The 16,128-nt window shown below is 38.6% G+C and overlaps 2 protein-coding genes across 2 annotated transcripts; both read left to right on the plus strand.

Annotated features, from left to right (window-relative positions):
• Positions 1 to 2,304: 2,304 nt before the first annotated feature.
• On the plus strand, positions 2,305 to 9,638 carry LOC148327578 (anti-Muellerian hormone type-2 receptor-like). Its single transcript, XM_088309606.1, has 11 exons — positions 2,305 to 2,357; positions 2,835 to 3,026; positions 4,228 to 4,383; positions 4,652 to 4,741; positions 6,463 to 6,550; positions 6,640 to 6,862; positions 7,363 to 7,477; positions 7,584 to 7,729; positions 7,801 to 7,957; positions 8,831 to 8,967; positions 9,046 to 9,638. Exons 1-11 carry the CDS (start codon positions 2,318 to 2,320, stop codon positions 9,151 to 9,153), a joined length of 1,452 nt encoding a protein of 483 aa, XP_088165732.1. The 5' UTR covers positions 2,305 to 2,317; the 3' UTR covers positions 9,154 to 9,638.
• A 1,753-nt stretch (positions 9,639 to 11,391) lies between these two features.
• prr13 (proline rich 13) lies at positions 11,392 to 15,103 on the plus strand. The gene is made up of 4 exons (XM_088309607.1): positions 11,392 to 11,652; positions 13,118 to 13,161; positions 13,237 to 13,721; positions 14,710 to 15,103. Exons 2-4 carry the CDS (start codon positions 13,146 to 13,148, stop codon positions 14,758 to 14,760), a joined length of 552 nt encoding a protein of 183 aa, XP_088165733.1. The 5' UTR covers positions 11,392 to 11,652; positions 13,118 to 13,145; the 3' UTR covers positions 14,761 to 15,103.
• The last annotated feature ends 1,025 nt before the right edge of the window (positions 15,104 to 16,128 follow it).

Raw genomic sequence — 16,128 nt, forward strand, 5'->3', positions numbered from 1 at the left:
TGTGGCCTAAAAACACCCACGACAGTACAAAGAAGCGTTGTCAAGTTTATCCAAGCTCATCCATCTTAAGAGAGGTGATAATGGTGAACAGCTCGTTGCTTTCCTTTGTCTTCTCCGTTACCGTTCAATGCCACAGAGAAGGGCTCGACAAAATAAATAAATAAACTGTACAAATATAAGTAGATAAGTACAGGCAGATACATTATGCTAGTTAGTTGTGTGCCTGCAGTGATTCAAAGATATGATAACTATGCTTCCTTTGAAGGGTAGGTTGCCCCTGCCAACATGGCCGCAATGTAGGCACATCTTTGACAACAGCAGCGCAACTCGGTGATCCATTTATCTTTTGATTGCGCCTCGGCGCCAGTAAAGCGCAACGGCTAACACTGAAACTCTCAGTTGACATTTACCGTCAAATGTTGCGTATTTAAAACAAATAACTTTGCCTTACCAATGCCCCCCCCTGCTAACATGACGCTAACTCCTAATAGAAAATACCACGGATGAGCTCATTAGTAGTGTCACCAGTTGCAGTGTTACAACCGTTTAATCGACAGATGTTTGGATTCATACGGTGGAGCATCACTGACAAAACAACAATACTCGATGGAATATATTCTTTATCCCCTGTGAACAAATTAATTTTTGCAGCATGCACTGAGTCACAGAGTTGTGACTATTTGTGTTTGTATGACTGTCATGCTACCCCAAGGTGGGCACGCCACCAGTTATGAATCTTTTATTTTAAATGGAACATAACAATGGATACTCCTTGTGCGTGTCTGTGTATTTTAAAATCTGTTGCAGCCTTGCTCTTGCCCATGAGAGGTCACTGTTACTAATGCTTTGAGTAATTGATACATTTTCACAACAATTGGTCCAAGTGGTTCAGTGCTTCACAAATGATTTTTTTTGCCCATCACTACAATCTATTAACGAGGCTAACAAGTGCATAATTTGCATTTCTGTGTCACTTAAGCTTGTCATGGACTCCCCACTGAATGATATAATCGAGTGATATCCCACGCAATCAAGCTTAATTTATTTTGAAATGACACTAACGCTTATGACTGAAATGTAATATCAAACGACCTAGGACTTACTTTGTCATTGGAAGAATTGTTCCTTGTTAAAAGTAGGCATTTTTCAAGTCGTCACGTGTTTCCTAATTTTTCCCAAATGAATGGATAGAAAAGAAAAATCATTTCAATTTTCTGATTAAAAAAATACATAGACTGTGCTTGTTAGTGAAAACTGGGCTATCACAGGAAAATTCCTTTAAAATATGCATCAATGTAAAAAAAAAAATAGCTGTATGAATGGATAAAAAATAAATAATTTCAATTTTCTGATCAACAAAAAATATATAGACTGAGCAATGTAAAAGAAATAACAGTATCGATTTGCAACCCCACGTAAACTCATGTTTCTGCCGCAAAACAACTTCATACGTCTGTAACGCACATGCGTATTAGTGGTAATCTAGGTCATCTGTGAAGTAAAGCAGAAGCAGGTACATGCAGGATTTTGTATGTGTAGATTGCATGGTGCATTTTAAAGAGGCAAAATAAAATATTTTGGATTACGTTTGAAAACAAAATTAAAAATACAAGTGTTTATTTTAGTTTTCTTTAGCACAGTACATTTCCCTAAATTTACTCATTATGATTTGAGTCCTGTCTACATTAAAAAAAAAAAGATTGGTGCCCAAGTAAAGTGAAATTTGTTTAAAAGTATTTATTTTAGTATTTATTGGTATTTGCAAAGAATGAATGCACCTCATTATAGTGGACAGATTTTGGTTCCATTTAAAATACACTACACTTTTACACAGTAATTCAAATTGCGTTTGTGGATTGCCGCAGCACCACACGAGTATCGATATCGGGAACTGAAAATCGAATCGGGGCTCGAGTGAATCGTTCCATCCCTATTGAAAATCGATCCCCTTCAAAAGCGCAAATTACAAATTATTCAAGTTTTGTTCCAGGGGAAAAATTGCACACATACACCCTAGTCGAAGAAAAAGTCTGTTTTTGAGTTTCACAAAAATGTTAATTAATTTTCGGTTCCTGAGAACATTTCTTCTTCCCACTCAACCACCCTTCCTCATTTGGGGTGTTCCTATTGTTATGGGCAAGATGGCGTGTGTGCGTGTGTGTGTTGGACTGCAGGTGTGCGCTTGTGGGAGTGATGCTGGGAAGCGTCGGAAACTCCCCACACATTCCCATGACTGATCGAGATTAAAAAAAAAAAAAAAAAACTAAGACAATCTCACACAGCCTTGCTTATCGACCAGTCCAGGCTCTGAGTAACCATGTTTGTGCGACACCGGCCCCTTTTGCTGCTGGCGCTCGGTGAGTCACCTTTCTCTTTTTTAAAAATATTCCTGTAATATATAGCAAAATCCAAAGAGCTGACGTCCAGTTTATTAAGAGTATTTTAATTAATCCACTATCAGATACACCCAATTTACACAAAGCTAACCTCGTCCAGTGCTTTATTTTGTTGAGTGAATGGCAACAAATGGATATACTACGTTAATTGTATTGTATCGTCTGCCATCTGGTAGATTAATTGTTTTGCCTGTAATTTTATGTCATTGTCATAGATAGAATAAAAATAATGCACAGCAGGGTTGTTCAATTTAAACAATGTAGGAAGCCAGTTTTTCATAGCACTACTGGAACTTGAATACAGTGCTTAAAATGAACTGTCAACGGTTCTATAGAAAACATTTTCATTTTCAGCAATTAAATTTGTAATAATGATTTATGTTCCTCCGAAGTCATGCTACAACTATCACCAAAATCGGTGTCGGTTTCTCTTCCCAGAATGCATCTGTTCTTGTGTGTCCAGCCATTTGTCAGATGAGAGGAGGCAGTGCGCCTTCCAGGTCAAAGCGCAAAACAGTAAATACCTGAAAGCAGGAAATGTGAGCAGCTCGGTTCAGTTCTGCGAGCGCACGCAATGCTGTGTGGGCTACTTCCTCATTGTCCGTGGACAGGTGGAGGTTGACACTCTTGGTAAGAAGACTATAAGCATTTAACTATAAGCATTTGAGCTCCTTTTTCAATTCTAGTGGGCAAGTCACAGAATCCCAGAAAACGTCAATTTGTTTTGAGTACGAGGAATATTAGTGACCCAGTGAAAAGAAAAAATATAATGCGCTGAGATTAAATGTAATTTTTCCAGACTAAAGTTGTATATCTTGAAAATATGAAGTTTTCCTCATGTATTTCACGTGAAAGTGTCTCAAAATACACAACTTTTGTAATATGACGACAGTAACCTTGAAAGTTTTTCTTTATGTCTAAAAAATATTCTTACCTTCAAATTTGTTGTTTTTTTTTATCTCACCTGTATATTACTTTATTCTCAAGATTACAAATTTAATCTCTAAATGTTAGAGATTAAAAATAAAAAAAAATATTGAAAATACGACTTCACTGTCAAAAATATTACAACTTTAATCTCAATAATATTCAACTTAATTTTCCTAATGTTACAACTTTAATCTGGATAGTATTGAACTTTACCTGAAAAGGATACTATTTTTTTATTGAAAATATGACTAGTTTAAAAAAAAGAATTACAATTTAAATCTCTAAAATATCTTTTGAGCTCACAAATGTTTCACTTTTTAGCTACAAAATAATGGATTTTCGTTTATCTTGACAATATATGACTTTTTTTGCAAGACTGACCTTGATCTCGGACATAAAAATAATCTAAAACAATGTGACTTTATACCTTCTTACTATTTACTTATTATTATGTTAATGTCAATAGTAAATGACTATCTAAAAAGTATATTTTTAATAATTAAATTACTTTTTAAAAAAAGTCTGATTATCTGAAATACACGACTTTTTAGGTAAAAATGGCAGATTTTTTTTTAAATGTCAATTGAGGCACACAATGAACTTTTTGACCTTTTGTCACATTTCATTCTTCAAACAAAGAGTTATGTAATTTGCATTTTTTTATTTTTGTGGAGAATCAACACCAAGCGGGACACAATCATGACGTGTCTCAAAATTCATATGATATTATACATATATTTTTTTTTAGAAATAAAAACAAATGAAAAGTGGGGCCTGAAATGTTTCAAAAAGTAAAAATGTTGCCACTGTACATCATCATCTAAGGCTTTTATCTCCACAATGGTGTGACACCTTCAGACTGTATTATTCTGTATCTCATTCATCCCACCTTCCGTTAAAGCTTGCGATGTGACTGAAAAATCTTGCCCGGATGTCACCTGCAAGGCGCAGGACCGCTTCAACCGTCTGATGAAGTGCGTGTGCAGCTCGCACCTCTGTAATCGCAACCTCACCTGGAGTGCGCCACCAGAAGAGCCAGGAACCTCGGACCCCGTGGGTATGGATCTTATAACTTTATCACCTTTAACTCCAGAAAAACAAAGCAATGAGATGACGCAACACTTCCTCAAGATAAATTCAAGTGTGGAATCTTACCACACTTCCCTGGCCTGCATTAACCATCTTTGGGTAATGTGGCTCAACTTTCACATGTCATAAATTGTAACACTGTAGCTCGCTAACATTGTAGGCCATTGTCCAAATAAAGGCCAGAAAATACTTTGAACGTTCTGCGTGATACTGACGCCTGCGTTATGTCTTTTTAGACAAAACTTGGCTCATTATTCTTTCCTCCGTGCTGGTCATGGTCCTGGTGATTGCGGCAGTTCGTTGGACACGTCGCTCAGGACGTAAAGGTAACTTTAGAATTTTCTGGAGCATTTTTTTATTTTTTTTTGCAGGATAATACCAGGGTTGTGACGCAAGGGTTTTATTAAACTGTTATAAAATATGACAATGTAACAAATGAACGATTGGTTTTCTTTTTTTGTATCATTAACAGTTTATTTTCCTTCAATTCACATTGTGTATAGCAAAAAACTGTATTTTTTATTCTTGAAACATTTTCAATGGGGCTTTTTCAAACACAAACATTTCAATTTAAACGTAATTCGTATTTTTAGGCTGAGTGATCTTTTAGCACAGCTTTATTCGGAAAAAAAAGACAAGATCTACTGTAATGTAATATCGACAACATTTATTATACAGACCTCAAAAGCCAACATTTAAACTCAGAACTCTAGTGTGAAAACAAGAAAATGCGTCAATATACTTTTAACCTTATAGGCCACTCCCCCTGGCTGATACACATCGTAACAGAACAGTCCTAAAATGGTTCTGGTCCACCTTGGTAGAAAGGAGTTATTTTGTGACCACTGGAAGTTCCACTGGTCACAAAAAAACTCCTTACTAACTTCCAATTTGAAAGCTCTGAATCTGATCGAATGGCTCTGACATGTGGGGTCCCTCAAGGGTCACTCTTTGGACCCCTTTTGTTAAGCCTGTATATGCTACCATTGAGCAAATTCCTCAGACCACAAATGATGGTAATTATGACAGATGATACGCAGCTATATTTATCAGTGTCCAGAAACTGCTATTTTGCTGCTCAAAGTTCGATGCTCTCCGCTTAAACGCGGTTCCAGCTAGACTTTTGTGAAGTGTGTCGATCACCAAAGCACTTAAATACTGCATTAAATGATTACGTCTCAATCTTAGGATAGCTTAGCAATTAGCATGACTTCTCAGATTTTGTTTTCTCATCATCACTTTTGAGGAAGTTACATACTCGTAAAAAGTGGATCTTATTCACCACCACGGTGATGATTACTGACTTGGGAGTGACTGCGACGCGTTTCTTCACACTAGTAGCCGGTCGACGTTTGTTACTTGTCACTTTAGCGGTGTTGGTAATACTGATCTCACCTCCACCTCGTACGCAGTAGGTGACGCGTATGTACCCAGCTCTCCGTAGCTTTTGGGGACCATCTCGGCGGTTGATTCTCCGTTTTGCTTTTCTGTGTGTTGTGATGAGGTGCAAATTGCAAATTATGCCTCGGTAACTGCGATACCAAACCGCTTCTTTCCAGCCTTGTATGGTATTTCACAACCACACATGTCTTTTGTTTGGCCTTGCGATTGTTACTTTCTCTGCGGGGCCGGCCTTGGTGCTTATCTAAGATGTTATGCTCCCTTCAAGCACCTGAGCTCGTTCTAGTTCTTCAAATAGCAATAGCTTTCTGTCTTCTTTTCATGCTTCCTTACATCCCTGCTTCTTTCCTTTCCTCCATAATCGCTTCCTCCATCCATCCACTTGAAAGTGGCTGTGGATCTTCACCCAGCTTAGCTGATCGTGTCACGGGCTGAGGAACTCTGGGTGGGAGAGTTTATTTTGTAAATTAGCCCCAAAGGTCTTAAGTCTGCTTGTCTGCTTGACTTGTTTTCTTTCCTATCTTGTTTTTAGGGTGACTTCCTTTAGTCACCTCTTTATCAGGTAAAATGCAATGTGAAAGATGGACTTTAAATGATAGTTTCATTTTGTTTCAATGTTTCACTTGTATGTTGACTTCACTGATAGAGGAGGATGCACAAGCCACCCTTAATATTCCTCTAGTGAGCTCCTGCCAAATGTCCCAAATTGACGTTACTGATGTTCAACTGCAGCAGGTAAGACATTAAAGAAGCTCAATTGTTTAAAAAGCTAATGTGTGTCAAATCCTGCCTCAAAATACTTCCATCTTCTTTTTCTCTCTTGGATTGTGGCCCATGGAAATTTTGCCACGGTGTGGCGAGGAACATACCAAGGATCTCTGGTGGCCGTGAAAGTCTTCCCCGCCACCGCACAGCATGCCTTCACCTCTGAGAAGGAAGTCTACGGGCTCCTGTCCATCAGGCACGCCGGAATCATCCATTTCCTCGGTAGCGGGAAAAGGCCGGAAGACGGCAGCCGGCTCCTTTTCCTGCAATTTGCAGAACATGTGAGTGTCAAAATTTTATTAAATAAAAATAAATAATGCCTTTATAAAGATGGGCCTATTCCAGGCACGCATGCTCTATAGGTTTTAAGTCTGAAAATGACATTTGTTTTCTGTGGTTTTGGTGGGTATGGAGCCTCAGATTGGGGTTTAAGGCCCTCTGAACACTGAGTGATTGCAAACAAATAATCAGCGACTCACACCTGCATACCTCGTGATTGACCCTCATGCACACACTAATTCCCTGCAACAGAGAGCGATCCTTGCTGTTCTTATCAAGAAACACAACATTCTGTACTGTACTGTATTGAATGAAGAATGAAGCTGATTGCCATGTATATGTAGTTGTACTATAATATAAGTTTGGATGTTTGAGAGGCTGTTGGCAGTGATCGTGCTGTTCATTAACTGCATATATATATGTATACATATTTATATGGGAGAGAGAGAGAGAAAGAGAGAGATTAAATATTCTTTGACAGAAGGTTTGTTGTATTTTTCAGGGCTCATTGCACTCCTTTCTGGATCTGAACACCAACAGCTGGCCCTTGTCACTCAAGTTGTGCCTGTCTTTATCACAGGGACTCTCCTATCTCCACTCTTATCTTCACACAAAAGGTGTTATCCCGAAAACACCACAGCTTTTTTAATTTTTACTTCCGAATGCTTTAATGGCCTTTTCTGTTTTTTTGTTTTTTTTTATGCCTTTTGTCTTTTTTTTCAGAGGGCCACAAACCCCCTGTGGCCCACCGAGACCTCAGCAGCTTCAACGTGCTCGTCCGGGCAGATGGCACCTGTGCTCTGTGTGATTTTGGTAGCTCCATCGTCGTGTGCTCATGCTCGAGCCATCGGCAAAGGGGAACCTTAATGGTGAAAACTCGATTCATCTGCTATGCTAGAGTGCCACACACTCATTGTCCCACATTTGTGTTCATCCACAGAATCCAAGTCAGGCAGCTTGCACGCTTTGCTACATGGCCCCCGAGATCCTGGAGGGTTCTGTGTACCTTTTCAGCAGCTGCTTTCTACACGGGGACGTCTACGCTTTGAGTTTGGTGCTGTGGGAGATCTGCATGCGCTGTTCTGACTTGTTTGAAGGTGAAAGACGTTATGCGCATTCACAGGCCACAACAATTAGGTACACGTGCACAATCCATGAATGCTTCTGGCAAATATTAGGGCCGGTCGTCCTAATATTTGCAGCGTTGGTTGAAGTGATCATAAGTCGAGATATTCACATAAACTTTGTAGATCGATCGCAGTCTTATGACATTGGGCGACGTGAAGCTTGAAGCAACCCGGTTATGTGATTTCCACGTAGAGGCTCGATCCTACGTCTGCTTTAAATTAAAAATGTGTTCCAGCTCTTTTAACAAAATACGACCAACTTTATGACTGTGTAGGAACTGACACACTTTAGGCCTTTTGAGATTGCTCATTGCCTCATATGTGATGAGTCAAAATTCCAAACAAAGTAGTTTAACACGTGACTCTACCTTGTCGCTGTTCCTTTAGCGGGATTTAAATGTTTACTCGACTAAACAACTGGCATTCCCACATTGTTAAAGGCTGCAATTGTCATAGAAAGTGGACTCTTACAAAGAGTTTCCATGTAAACAAAAAGCCGGGTTTGCTATACCAGAAGTCGTGCACCGAATTCGCGCACAGGAAAAAGGTGGATAGCGGTCGTCCTCGTGAGCTGGAGTCGGTCCAAGCCGACCTTGAGTGGGAGAAGCGAGGTACAACCTGCCCGAGTATTTGGACACTCACACAAAATGTGACCACCGAAAAAATCCCTGGGGTATACATGGATATTTCCTCACCTCTTTATCTCATTTTAAGTATTAGTGTCTGAGTAGTCAATTTTGAGAAAAAAAAAAAAAACATCAGTAGGCATGTATCAAAAGAAATTGTGAGTTTCTGGGGGACTTCCAGTCCCACCATGAAATGAGCTAATGTCTCCCTCTGCAGATGGTGCCGTACCACAACACCTCCTCCCTTATGAGATGGAGCTGGGAGGTCACATGACTCGGGAGAGTCTCATTGTCCATGTGTTTCACTTGGGAAAAAGGCCCTCCATCCCTGAGCACTGGCAGCAGCTGAGACAAGTATGCTTTCCCACTTGCATACATAGATTGATGGTTTTGGAATGAGTAAAAACACCAAATGACTCTTGGGCCCATCAGGGAACGGCACTGCAGGATCTACTGACGGAATGCTGGGACGTGGACCCGGACGCCCGGCTGACTGCTCAGTGTGTCGTGGACAGATTCATCTCCCTTCAGTCCCATTGACACTTGTTTTACAGATTGTCAATAAGTGTCTTCAAAAAAAAAAGACATTATGCATTGTTTACAATTTTAGATAATTCCAATGTATCTTAAATATCAATTACCAAATATTAGTCATTAAGAAATGTCACGTGCTACACACCACTACATTAATCATCATAACCTCAATTTCTGCACCATAAAGGCTGTCTATTGTGTTTATATTCACTCTTTGCATTGTTACGGTTGTGGTTGTTTTGCTGGTGAAGCTGTGCTTGTCTAGGACGTGTGTTGAAAGTGGCACCTCTTCATCCAGCCTAGCTTCCAGGTCATGGATGAAGAAATATTTTTTTAAGTTCTGAGATGACTAACCGGGCAGTTGCAGTATTTAGAATTTTCACTGGAAGCATTATTACAATATGTGCAAGAAGGGTCACTTGTGTTGTCCATATGGAAATATATGGAAAAATAAACACTGTTAATAATAATAATAAAAATTCTGAAGAGATCGTTTGATAGCCACCCTCATTTGTTTTCAAACACCATTTTCAAAATATGTATATCCTTTTTCCATGTCAAATCAGGGAAAAGGTGTGAAATTTGCGGCATGCTTTGAATGCGGTAAAATAGCCCCATCTGGTGGACAAATATAGAAAATAAACAATGGTGTCCACGCTATAGAACATTACCAATATGATAAGCTACGGTAGACACGCATGCTCAGTTACCGCTATGTTTGGGATTTAAATTGATTGTTTTATGTTTTTAACCAACAAGTGTTTTTTTTATAAAAAATATTTCCTGTAATTATGACTTTACAACTATAGCTGTGTTATCGTTGCTTTGCGATAGAGATTACCGTCCGTTTCAGTTGACGTACACATTGAGGTTACATTACCCAGCCTCAGAACAGAACACCGTTGCAAACCAAGGACCCTTTTTGGTTGTTTAAAAAGTTGCTCTGCTTTATGATTGAACTTTGAGCCCACCGCCTTCATGCTGGCCTGTGCTGTGGAGATCGAAACGCCTACTCCCCGCTCTCATGTAACAGCTGCAACAAGAAGGAATAAAGCTTCATTCCAAAATGTTTTATTTAGTTATTTACGATTGTTTTATTACAGCAGTTTGTTACAATTTTGGATGTTGTTACAAATGCCTCGAGAAAACAAGTTGAGTTGAATTATCACAAAGGTAGATATTTTAAGGTATTTTAAGAACCTTATCCCCGCTAAGCATGGAAATGTTTGTAATGAGCGAGCTTTTTAGTTTACTTGTTAGCTTAGTGGTCCCGAGATGGGCTCAGTTTAGCGCCTGACTCACATGATCATTTTATAGTTATGGTTTAGAAGTGTTTTTCCATACAAATATACTCCTTTATTAAGTTATCGTGATTCTTTTAACACTTAAGATTTAGAGAAATATTTCTCCATCAAGCCTGAAATGTTTGTTGCTCATTGCTAGCAAGGCAACCAGTCACAACACAATACTAAATGAGCATGAGTAAAACTCCGAGATGAGCATTTCGTCCCTGGGCCGGATGGACTCCCATTTTTTGGGGTGGGGGACACAGGACAAGAGGTTATTTATTTTTTATTTTTTTAAGGATGGATTAAGCATGGCATGGCCAAAAGTGGGTTTTAGTCCGCCCCCTTAAGTATCGCGTGCATAGAATTCAAATATTTGCACATGAAGCAGAATTAAATGTTGTAATATACTCTCTCTCTCTATCTATCTATCTCTCTCTCTCTCTCTCTTTGCTCTCTCTCTCTCTCTCACACATTGTTGGAGTACTAGTAGCTGTGTGAAAAAGCAATTCAGAGCCAAATAAGCATATAAAATTGAGTTTAATTTGAGCAACGCGATGAACTCAATAAATACTGCCATCTTTACAGCGCCACCCCAGTTCGAGCTCTTCTGTGAATTTGCTTCGTGTGACAAGAGTCGAAGAAATGCGCTCCCAGCATGCTTTGCGGCATTAAGGAATCTAAACACCATTTAAAATGCTAATGTTTTCTGTTAGTTATATTTCTTCATTCCTTATTTTATTGTTTCATTATTTGTGAGTATGCTATTCTGTTTGCTATTGTGTAATAATTTTAGCTTGTCATCCACGATGGCGTGTTGACACTTGTCTCAATTTAGCAATCGTGGCTGTTAAGGTGTTTTCTATTGATTTTTTTTTTCTCGAACTTTTGTAATATTAGGTCTCTACGTGTGCATAGCAGGACGTAAAGGACCCCATGTAGAATATTATTGGTCAAGTGTACCATGCAGTGCGTAGTGATTGCAACGTTCACATTCCTCCTCCATTCATATTTCACAGCATCAAACAGTTATTGTGATTGCGCGTGGAAAGTTATTTTTGTACTTTTTCCATTACGTGAAAGTGAAGCAAAGTGCTTGTGAGTTTAAAGGCTGGGCGCGGCTTCCTTTTCCTGCTGGTTTGTTTCTGCCCACCTGCTGACTGCTCGTCAATGCGGAAGACAAACAGCTTGGAGCGCTCCGCCGACAAAACAAGCGAAGGTGAGATTTGGGTTCACTCCGATGTTAAATACAGGACTGACTTTCTTCACTAACTGAAAAATACGCGTTTATTCCAAAACGTCAAAATTAAATCGTCAAGGTGTTGAGAATAATGACCGACGTTGTAGTTGGCGTTGGTGACGCTTAACATGGTTGGACTGTTTTCTTGACGCGCCCTTAGTCCGAATTCTGATACGAAAACGCGGCACTAGTTCATGTTTAACCAACAGACCGAGTTTACTGACCAAAAATTTAGTTTTATTAATCGCTGGTAGGATTACACTGGTTACAAATGTTAACAAGAGATTGATTTGTGTCCCGAAACGTATTTTACCGCTTTCAAAAATGTCAGTTTTTTTCCAATTATATTAGAAATTCGACATATTTTCTTTTCTTTTCTTTTTTAAATTTGACCTGTACAGGCTTATTTTACCGTTAAATTTTGCACAATATGGATTTTACCATGCCTTGTAATTTAGCTAAGACTTTTGAGAAAAAAAGCCACCAGTTGCTGAGCCTACCTCATAATTCTTACATATTACTAATGCGTATATGACTGTTACCTATTATATTTTTATTATTACTACGATTATTATTGTTATTATTAATAACCCTGGTGTGTTAGAGGAAACAACAGAGAACGTTTGAAATAAGTACAAATAATATTCTAGAAAAGTTTACTTGATCACTGAGTAAAAAAAAAACAGTTGCCAGTGTGACCCTTGTGAGGATAGGCGGTTTAAATTTTAGTTTTTCATAATTGTTTTTTTTCTCTTATTTTCCATTCTTCGGGTGCTTCAAACATGTCTACTTTCAAAGTTATTACATAACACGAATTACATGAGTTACCTTGCACCGTGTGTTGTTGCAACACGTTTCAATGGAGTCGCTCACTAGTTATTCTTACTATTAATAATCATTTGCACGCAATATTTTCTTGTTGTCATAAAACAACTGTTACCAATTAATCCTATTGTTTTTTCATTTTTGCATTACCTCCTCAAACATTTAAAATTTTGTTCATCCTCTTTGTTTTTTTTCTCGCTTTTTTACATATATTTTCTCTTTAGTTTTTTCTCTTTATTTTTTACTTTTTACATTATTTACGTTGAATTTTTTATTTTTTTATTTTTTGTGATTTATTTTTTTACTAAATGTCAGTTTTCTTTCTCTCCTTTTTCTTTTTCTACTTTTAAAAAGGTAATTTAGTCACTTTTATTATTGCTCTTTTTAACATTTCTGGTCATTCTTTAATTATTCAGTTTGTCGTTTTTAAAAACTTTGACATGTAATGTATTACTTATTTTATTTTATCTTTTTTTTCAATATTTATTTATTAGTAAACTCTTTGATGGGTAACTTTTTTTCTTTCTCCTTATTGATTTTTACAAAGAGGAAACAGTATGTCTGAATCTGATTTCCAATGAAATGTTTATCCATTATTTTTTTGTCCATTTCTTTCCAGAACATAAAGTAACACCTGAAGTGCGACCATGTGGCCAAATCAAGGTATACATACATGTTTTTTAGGGGTACAAAATATTGGCAACAATGAATTTTTAAAATCTTGTGTGTCTACACCAGGTCCATCCAACCCAGCCTTCCCTCCTGGCTACAACCCTGCATACCCCACCATCCCCCCAGCAGGAGCCTATTCTCAGCCTCCTCGTCAACAGTACTTACCCGTCCAGTATCCAGCGGGTGTCAATCCAGCCATGATACCCAAAGCACCCTCAGGTGCAATGCCATACGCTGGTGTTCCGGGACCACAATCCTACCCCGTGGTGCCTGGTGGGTATCCGGTCGCCCCCGTCGGAGGTGTCCAAGCTGGTGTGTACCCACGCTCCCCGAAAGGCCACCACCATCAAAAAAAGGGCCACCACCACAATAAAGGCCATCACTACCACGGCGGGATCAACCCCCTCAACCCCTTAAGTGGAGCTATAGGTGGAGGCATGGCTGGCATGTCCATGGGAATGATGGGACATAAAGCCCACAAGAAGTTGAAGAAAGGAAAGAAGCTGAAGAAGGGGCCTAAGATGCATGGGCACCACAAGCATGGTGGAAAGGTGAGGTTATTACCAATGTTACACCATATGTCCAGTCTTTAACTAAATACAGGGTAGCAGTGATTCTCAAACGTTTTACAACAAGTTTCACCTGCAAAAACTCTCTAGGTGTATCCTGACCGATAATACTGAAGGCACAATTATGTATTTGGGGTTCCACATTGAAAAATGTGCTCTTTTTTTAACCTATTAGTAAAGTTTCCTTTTTACCATTTTGTGGCTCAGGACAAAAGAAAATGTATATGCAAGTATCTGGTGAAATCTTTGAGTTACAGTGGACCTCAGCTATTTGCGGTAGAGAGTGCCCATGAATAGTGAGGAACCAGGTATAATTGATGACAGTTTTCCAACTCCCCAAATTCTTGAATAAACGCCAATCAGCATTTTCCATGGAAAAATGGGGGTTGTCTCCCCCTAACCCCAAAATAATAGTAAATGTTTTTAAAAATATTGTAATAAATATTTGCAATTAGGCAAATCCATAGGTGCTGAATCGCAACAATGCGGTGGTCCATTGGATATCATTTATGATGCACCAGGACCAACCATCAATCGCGAAAATCATTGACTCTAGTTGCCATTAAAAAAGAACAATTTTTCAATTTTTTTACTTCTTGAAATATAATGAATAAGTGGGGGATCGGGTAAAACCAATGCAAATAAATGGGGGGGATTGGGAAATGCCATGAATGAACCCTGTTTTTGTTGGCAGCCCATGAAAGCACTGAGAAACGTGAAATCATGTAGAGTGAACTTTCGCTATTTTCGAAACATAGTAAACTGCTCTACAAATATCGAAACCCTACGAATAATTGATGCCCCTTGCCCTCAACAATGGGGTTTGGGAATGGCGCTAGATGCCAAAAGACATCACGACCACCTATAGGACCCCCTCATTAGGATAGGTTGTGATTAATATACTTTAAGTCTGTATTGATAAAAAAAAAATTGCCCCTGCATTAACATGTTTATTAATCTGTCCCCACAGTCCTCCAGTAGCAGCAGCAGCAGCAGCAGTAGCAGCAGCGACTCCGACTGAGGCAATCATCCAATGTATATACTGTACTATATGCCACCACACCATTGTAACATGGATAACCGCTACAAGTCTTTATATCAAAAATAACAAAATGAAACAGGATTTCTGTGTGTATATATTGCACCTCCACGCAAATATAAAGGGGCTAGTGTCTAAAACATATTAATGAATACTTCAAGATTTGTGGAGTGAGGTAGGTCACTATTTTACAGGCTGTTTTATGCATTTTTCGAGAAGTCTAGTCTTGTTACCGCTAACATGTTATGTCATTGATTGTCATATCACTGTGTTTTGAAAGGAATAATAATGTGGTGATTTGCAACATTAAATGTATGAAAAGCTACATGTGTCTCATCTGTGCTGTTAAAGGCTGCATGTGCATCTCGGTAAATAACATTATTTTGGCAAAATTAATTTATTTCCGCAGTTCAATTATTGATACGGTAATTTTTTGTCTAATTTTCTACTTTGCGTCTTTGATACGTGCGGTGAATGCATTACCATGATTTGTACTTTTCTTTTAATTGGAAGCTGTTTTTGTTTAGGATTTGTGAGCCTAATTTTCATTCCCTGTGTGACCTAACTGCGCAGAGTTGCAATTTTCCTTTTGCTATTTTCATAGATGCATACAGCTAAAAAGGTGTCTGTGCTATTGTGGCAATGAAAACTGCCAACTTGTTTCCCAGCAAATGGAAGACGCACCTCATATTAAAAAGGATGATAATAATGCCTTGAATTAAGTGAGTGATTCCATCAGCCTTCACCTTGATCAATTCCCCCATGATTGTGTTCCATAACCGGCACCACAACTTAGACCTGCTTTTAGTTGGTCTAAAGATTAGTCTACTTTTTGGCACCAATTTGTTAGGGGCGTGTAAAAGAAAACGGCTGCATGGCGCAGCGCGTTCTTTCAAATGCCCTAAGGCTTTCACCTGCACGAAAATCAAGAAACACCAGTTTTTCCACTCCATCACTTATTCGCTGTCTACCAAAATAGTTGTTTGACCACTTTATGAGACGGATTGTATTGTTACACAAGCACTAATTGTATTTACAAATGTACTCTGACCATCTCACAAAAGCTCGAGCTTGTATAATTATTTTTTTTAATGTTATGTCTGTGTTTTGCATCTCATAAATGTACCTGTAATGTATTTTTCAAATCTATCAGACTTTGCGACTTTTCCGGATCCCAAGCAGTTAAAAGAACGGATGCATATTATGGCGTGAGTTTTTTTTCTAATTGGGTGGGATAATTATTTTTCAGAATTATTGCTAAATACAGTACTGTTTTTCCACTTGGCGTCTTTCAACTTGGGGTCTGTTTTTGTATTACGAATCTTGTATTCCTTTATGGGGCGGTTGATT

This window comes from Idiotropiscis lumnitzeri, chromosome 11 (assembly GCF_059441095.1).
Source record: "Idiotropiscis lumnitzeri isolate Australia: NSW breed Sydney's pygmy pipehorse chromosome 11, RoL_Ilum_1.0, whole genome shotgun sequence".
NCBI lineage: Eukaryota > Metazoa > Chordata > Actinopteri > Syngnathiformes > Syngnathidae > Idiotropiscis > Idiotropiscis lumnitzeri.